At 52.1% G+C, this 7,465-nt stretch overlaps 1 protein-coding gene across 2 annotated transcripts in view; it reads right to left on the bottom strand.

Moving 5' to 3' along the window:
• LOC109305247 (1-phosphatidylinositol 4,5-bisphosphate phosphodiesterase gamma-1-like) overlaps window positions 1–7,158 on the bottom strand; it is a 76,719-nt gene extending 69,561 nt beyond the window's left edge. The window contains exon 1 of one of the 2 annotated variants that reach the window (XM_019528258.1): window positions 5,947–7,158. In XM_019528258.1, coding sequence (XP_019383803.1) covers window positions 5,947–6,166 — 220 coding nt within the window. In that variant the 5' untranslated portion in view covers window positions 6,167–7,158. The remainder of the gene's footprint in view (window positions 1–5,946) is intronic. The other variant, XM_019528256.1, reaches the window with a different exon arrangement.
• Between the last annotated feature and the right edge of the window lie 307 nt (window positions 7,159–7,465).

Below are 7,465 nucleotides of genomic sequence, written 5' to 3'. Positions count from 1 at the left end.
GGTTGCCTCTGAGCATGATCTCCCCCCGGCCCCTCGTGGACATGCACCAGGATAACTCTCAAAAAGCTTGCCCAGGATCGAGATAAGACTGACTGGCCTATAGTTCCTGGGTCCTCCTTCCTCCCCTTTTTGAAGATGGGAACCACACTGGCCTCTTCCAGTCCTCTGGCACCGCACCAGAGCACCACGAGTGCTTGTACAGCCGTGCCAGGGGTCCCGCAATGACCGCAGCCAATTCCCTCAGCACTCGGGGGTGGAGATCGTCCGGACCCGCTGGTTTGAACACATCCCGTCCCTCCAGACGTTCCCTGACTAGATCCGCCCTGACCCTGGGTCGGGGTGCGCCTCCCCTGGGGCCTGAGGGGGCCGGTAAGCAAGCAAGGAACCAGATAGAGGCATCTCTTCCCTGTACATGTGATGGGGAACTGGGAGAGGTCACCAGGTGTTAAGCTCAGTCATGGTTGATAGTTCACAGAGTTTTTAAGACTAGATCAGACAAACCCTTGCTTAGGATGGTTTAGACCAGGACAATCTTGCCTGGAGCAGGGGAGTGGACTAGAAGTGACCTTGCGAGGTCCCTGCTACTCTCACTTTCCTGATTGTCTGACATGCCCAGGAAGGTGGCACAGGTCTGTTGGCTGTTTGCGGACCAGGCAGCTGGAATAAGGGCAAGTTTGCACTTCATCTACTGCAAACGGCCGGCTGAAGCCCGTGCTGCTGAGGGGGTTTGCCAAATCCTCTTCAGAACAGCAACCGAGTGCTTCAGAGAGGCTTTTGCTGTTATTTCAACCACAGGACACAGGGATTTCATGGCAATCTAGAGCTGCTGATGCTAGAAATCACTGCTTTCATGCTAGAGCCCTCATACTGCTGATTAAGTTTGAGCACCTCTCCCCCAAGGCACGGTCTGCCCATCATCGGGAGAAAGGAGTGTGCGTGTCTCAGGCAAGATGGTGATGGAAGTGGAGGGCTGGGACTCTGGATGACCTGTGTGCCAAGCCTGATGTTGACACTGATCCACTGGGCAAGTCTCTTATGGTCAGTGTATAGTGCGGATCAGATCCCAAACCACATCCCCAGAGGGTCATAAGGACTGGTCCTGACATGCTCTGGGCCGCCTGGGGAAGGCAGTGCCAGAGGCAGGTGAAGCACCGATACCACAGCAAGTCGAATGGAGCAGGTGCTAGTTCCTGTAACCTGGCTCAGTGCTATGACACAATGGCAAATCCATCTCCCCCGGCTGGGCAGGCAGGGCATCCATTCCGGCCACACTGAGAGCACCCTTCTCCAGAATAAATCTCAGGGACGAAGCAGGAGTCTTAACTGATTGGGAAAGAGTGCGGCAGGTTCAAAAGTGAGAGTGGAGCAATTCCCAAATCACTGCGGGAATCAAAGAACTGGCACAGACCCAGCTCAGTTTCTCCCAAGGTTAGGGTTTAATTTGGCACGATGCTCTGAAGCTGCATCCTGCCACCTAAATGTTAAGTCTTAATGTATCCAAAACGCATCAGTGCATTCACTCCAGCTCTCCAGCAAACACCCTTGCACACTTGCACATTGCACCCCTATGCTAATCCCAAACTCCACCGTCCCATCTGTGCAAACATACCCAAGACTGGGACTGCCAACCACAACCATTTAACCATGATGGGTCAGGTTTGTTAAATCCTGGGATTTTAACAAATAAATGTCAGATTGTATTAATTTGCCTCTCGGCTTTGGAGCTGATGGGGGTTCTGCTTCACCAGGATAGCTAAAACCGTCCCTTTCTAAAGAAAAGAAAAATCTGAAACCAGAGAGTGTTGTGAAAGCATGTACACAATTGCAGGAGCTGTAGTGTCAAGAAAAAATATTAAATGTCATGATACTGGTGACAAAAGTGACCAGAGCAGTCTCTGCTCCAATCCATGCTTTCCTTCCTCTTCCACAGATCCCCAGAGTCATTGCTATGCACTCAGAAGCAGCCATCCAGCATCAATTTACACCTACTCCAAAATGCAGTGTCAGCCTGTACATAATGAAATGCATCCACACACTAGCACACGCTCAGACACCTTGGCTGTCCCTAGGCATACACCTATATAAATACTTGTGTATACATACACCCCTCCCATACACACAGCACCATCTCCAGACAGGTTAGAAATAATGTGACCCTAAAACAATCATCTTGCCAACTAATACTGAAATGAAACAGAGACAACTTAGAAACACGCCGGAGAGTTGGTTTCTCCTTGAACTTCTACAAGCCTCGTCATAAACAGGTACTGAAAAATGTGGGTCCTATCGTCTATGCACTGATGCTGGTCTTGTGTGTGCCACCTCCTATATAGGAGGATCCCAAATTGCTTTAAAAGCAGAGCATCTGGGAATTAGTTTACACACCTAAGAAACAGGTGGGTGGTATACGATGGCGGGTTAGCAACACCGCACAACCTTTGCCTGCCCCCTTGGAAAAACGGGAGGAATTAGGCTAACACACTGTGTGATATCAAATGAAATGGTCAAAATTAAAGCTAGCAAAATCAATTCCAGGAGAGATGGTCTCTTCAGCTGTGCTTACACAACACCCAGGACAATGCGACTGATCCTGAGCGAGACCATAACTATAATAGTGATGGTTCATATTACATGTGCATTAATGCACTTTAGTTCATGTGCATTAAATGCACATTAAATCTAGTACCTCCATTATGAGGTATTAAGAAAATGTGCATTAACTAAGGAGGACAGTTTTTAGTAACACTTTGTTCCGCATTAGCCTAATTTCATACACATGAACTAAAAAGCACATTTTTAGTGATGCTTTAATGCGCATTAAAATAGGCTAATGCACATTGAAGTGCACATGTACATGCGCCCTATGAGATATAAGACCTTTTGGATAAGCAAACCAGAATACAGAGAATTCCCTGGAGGGGAAGAAGAAAAGGGTGGGCTAAAATCAGCAGGAAGTTGTCATTCCCAAGGGTTTATAAACTATTGAAATCCCCACTGGTTTCCTCACCCGCATTCAGAAATTCAGTGCAACATTTGAGCTTCCTGGACAGGCAAAGTGGTTGGATGGTCAGAGAAAAACTCTACTTCCCAGAAGCTCCTGATTTCCACTCCCAGCTCTGCCACGGACTTCCCAGGTGAATCACACAGGCCTCTATTTTGAGAGCCCAACCTCAGACATGCCAGACCTGTTTTCTAGAAGGGCCAGGCACTGGAAGCCCCCAGCAATTTTATGTGGGATTTCTGGTCCTCTGCAACACTGAATATAAACCCCTCAGGCTCAAATCCTGTCCTCACTGAAATCAACCACTAAATGCCCATGACGGAGCCAAGAGTCCACTCCGTCAAGGTCGGCACCCCATAGTGGCTGGCACTTTTGAAAGGTGAAGGCTAAATTCTGTCTGTATATCCATGTCTCTGGGCTTAACCATATCAAACTTGGCTTCACAGTGTTTAACTATGGAAGGGAGGTCAAACTGGTTTGGCCTCTTGGGCTGGATCTGGACTTTGGGGCTGTCTGTGGGCTGGATCCAGATTGTGGAGGTCCTCACAGACCAGATCTGGACCCATCTCATGCAGTAGGGCAAGCCATGTCAAGGAGCTAGGGGTGTTAATGCAACTGCTTTTCACCCCTTGCTGCCAGCGCAGGTCCTCAATGGGGATCAGCACCCTGAATTTCAGTTCCCCACTCATGCTGTGCCCCTGAACTCCCAGCCCCTCTAGGAGCCAGATACTGCAGCTTTGCGAGCCATGTATATGACACCCCTGTTGTGCCTGGCTTGTGCAGTGCCTGGTGATGGAAAGTGCTGTCGCTCTGGGAAGCATTGCATCATTTTGCAAATATCCAGCTGAAAGGCAGTGCCGGGGCATAGCTAGCAATTGCGGCACCCCAGGCAGGGGCAGGGTGCACCAGGCACTGGAGGCCACTTGTACACGTTACGCGTTGCTTATATACACGCCACGAAATGGCGAGTTTTACTAGACCCTGTCTGCAGCATGGGCTTCCCCCAACACCAGCCATCCTACAGCTTCCCTTGAAATCTGTGCCTGGAGCTGGTGTCCCATTCGCCCACCCTAGTTACACTACCAGACAGCACTACTCTGAAAAGGCACCCATCTGTATTCATCCTCTCTCAATGCCTCCACAACAGGTTGTATTTATTTACAAGCAAAGCAAAATAGGTTTTACTATAAGCATCGACCCTGGATCTGAGAGTCCGGCCAGGTTCTTTGTGGTCCGTGCATTGCTGCCAGTAATAATGACTCAATAAACTCACTCTCTCTGCACACCTGTGCAATTCCACGCTATAATCCGGAGCAGGCTCGGAAAGCAACATGCACGCACGGGTGGCCTGGGCAATAGCAGTGGATTCAGTGTCATGTTGATGAGGTACAAACTGCATCAGACTCCATCTCCTCCCAGGGCTGAGATGCGTCTATGGGGCAGAAAGGACTACAAGCTGCTTTTGGTTTAGGCACTACAACAAGCAGCTCCATCCCTCGTAATGCAGGAGGAGCAGCACTGCTGAGTAAGAAGGGCCATTTGCATAGTCACCTCCCGGGGCAAGGATGCACTCGAAAGGGGGTGCACCCACCGCGGAGCTACCCACGCGGGTTTTGCAGGGAGCCTGAGCACTCTTTCCACCCGACTCATGCTGGTTTCCTGCGTACGATCAAGGCGGCCGCCTGTGGTTACAAAGAAGGGGATGGGATCAGCCATTTAGAACATGACAAAGGGGAAATAACCTTTGACAGATTAGGACCTGAGCAACCAAGATGGATAAACAGATTGGCATGCTTTTCAGAGTAGCATAAGTGATGAGACCGAATCCCCCCACCCCACACTGAATAGCCCGGAGAATGAAAGGGAAGGGAGGGCGGAAGGGACCAGCAAGGAGAAAGCTGGATGGCAGGAAGGGTGGGTTACAGCAAGCAAAGGGCACAACAGGAGCAACGCAGGAAAACACCACAAATTCACCCTTGTGAACTCCATTCCCTTTGGCAGGACTGCCACCAGAACGGCCCCGATGCCTGGTGCAATCAGAAAGGAAGAGATAAATGAGAGCGCAAGGAGCTGCCAAGGGAAAGAAAGGGACTGTGGCGGTGACTGGCTGCGAGAAGCGTGATAACGGCGTGAGGACCACGGGGAACGTCGTGGGTATAATGGCAGGAGCTGAGACCCCGCAGCGGAGAAGCTGACCACGGACAGTCAGAGAGGATTGACTGGGGACCTCCAAGGGGAAAACCCAGGCCAAGGCTGGCCGTAGGATTGCTGCTGACTCAGTAGGTGATGTTCCTACCCAGTATAAACCAGTGCTGGGAGGCCTACTGCTTCTGGAGGCATCCTCTTCGGGATGCTATCACATACCCTCATGCCTGCCCCAGATCTCCTGCACTCAGTCTGGGAGGGTCGTCAACCCAGGCCAAACCCCAACACCAGGCACCCCATTCCCCTGACCCAGCATCCACCCGCCTGGGCAAATGCTGCATCCATCCTCGCGGGCTGCTGCCCAGTGCTGCAGCGAGCTATGAAGCAGCCCCCATGCTCCGGCTCAGTGCCGGTTGCTGACTAGCAGTTAGCAAACCGACCCCTGCAAATCCAGCGGGTCCCATTGGTGAAGCTGGCAATGTCCTCCGCATCCCCGGTGCGATGGAAACGCAAGGTCATTGCCATTCAACCCCCCCATTATTACCGCTAAGGCAGAGCACTGAAATAGTGCTGCTTGGAGCTTTGTTAATGCTACGTATGGAGCCCCCACAACACCTCTGTGCGGCGGGGGAGTCGACAGAGCTGCGCCCCAAGCTGCACAGCCATACCAGGGGGAGAGGGAGGATTGAACCCACTAGGTCCTACTGCATTTGACTGGGGGTTCACTGGGATCTTGCCAAGCCCGGCTTCCCTACAGATAGTTATTTTCTGGATTTGCAAAGCACGGCTCATATACTCACTGTCCCCTTCCACCTTCTCCGGGGTCCGGCTCCAGATGATCTGCCTGGTCTCCAGCCTGACCTGAAATGTCCTGCGCTCCGGCCTCTGTGACTTTTTCTGGTAGAACAAGGTCAGCACGGTGCCAATCTCCAAGCACCTGAGGATCCTCCCCATATCCCCAGCCTCCATCCTGGAGTCCTCCAGAAACCCATTGACGCTGTTCAGCCTGAGCACGGACATCTTCAGTGCGTGGCCATCGCCTGGTGGAATTGCAGAGCCAGATCCGTGTCACGCACCGAAGACAAGAGCTCGGGAGACCCAATGCACCTTGTTCTTCTCAGCTCCTCTCCCCTGAATCACCTGAAGCAAGGGCTTCCTTTGCTGCAGCTCCTGGGGCTGGCTTGCTCTCCGATGCACCACAGATGCTGCAAAGAGCCAGGACTCTTCTCTGGAAGGGGAAGGGAGAGAGGAAGGGGTGGGACTGATGGACCCTGCAACCTCTCTCTCTTGTCTCCAGCTCAGGAAGAGGATAGCAGTCAGCACGCTGAGCCTTCCCCGCTATCACACAGCCGCAGCAGTGACAGGGGCAGGCAGACAGGTAGGTTTGGTGGCTGCTTTTCAAATCAGAGCGACAGAAAAACCATCTATCCAGCGCCGGTGCAGGGAGACTGACATTGCTGCAGTCCTGTCACCCCCGGGAGGTGCAGCTGCTGGTGCTGGGGTGGAGAAAAGCCCCCCTGGCAGGACTTGGCCAAGCTTGGCAGCTGTGCAAGAGGAGGAGGAAAGCACTTCAGATGGTGCATAAGCTTCCCAGCCAGATCCGGAGGACTTCCCTTCAGCCAAAATAGGTGTGGGAGGTGGGAGCTGGTGTGCAGGGAGGACAGGGCATCTCTGCCAGCTTGTCTTGCAGATTCAGGGCTGGGGAGACCCCCAGAAGGGGAATGTGGGGCTCTCTGTACTCCAAATAGGCAGCCTGGCGCTGGCGGCTTCCCTTTCCTGCGCCAAGAGCCTTGCTGGGAATTCCTGAGAGCGGCTCCTTCTGCTTCTGTTGGGGGAGCAGGATGAGCGGGGGGCGATCCCCCCTCTTCTCTCTCCCTCTGTCTGCTGCTTAATTTCAGGCTGCTGAAATGGACGCCCAGAGGAAACTGCAATCACACATGGCCGGAAAGAGATCAGAAAGGAATTTAAAAAAAAAAAAAATTGCAGGATCTTGGAGAAAGAAAAATAGGACGAGAGGAAGAAAAGGCAGTGGAGAGTGACATCTAGAGGCAGAAACACCAGCCAGGCTCTGCAGGCACGGACTGGGAACCAGCACGGGGCACGCTGCTGTCCATGGGCCCGCTTCCATCTGGGGGCAGGGAGCTGTGTAGGGTCACCATGGCAGGGCAGGGTGTGCTGCTGGATTTCATCTACACATGCACTTTAATGCGCATTAGTCTATTTTAATGTGCATTAAAGCATCGCTAAAAACCCCTGTGCTCTTTGGTTAATGCACATTAAACTAGGTTCATGTGCATTAAAGCATCACTAAGGGCATTT

This window comes from Gavialis gangeticus, unplaced genomic scaffold (genome assembly GCF_001723915.1).
Source record: "Gavialis gangeticus isolate Ggan-Ray unplaced genomic scaffold, GavGan_comp1, whole genome shotgun sequence".
Classification (NCBI taxonomy): Eukaryota; Metazoa; Chordata; order Crocodylia; family Gavialidae; genus Gavialis; species Gavialis gangeticus.
The sequence above is the reverse complement of the archived record's forward strand: the minus strand, read 5'-3'. Positions and strand labels throughout refer to the sequence as shown.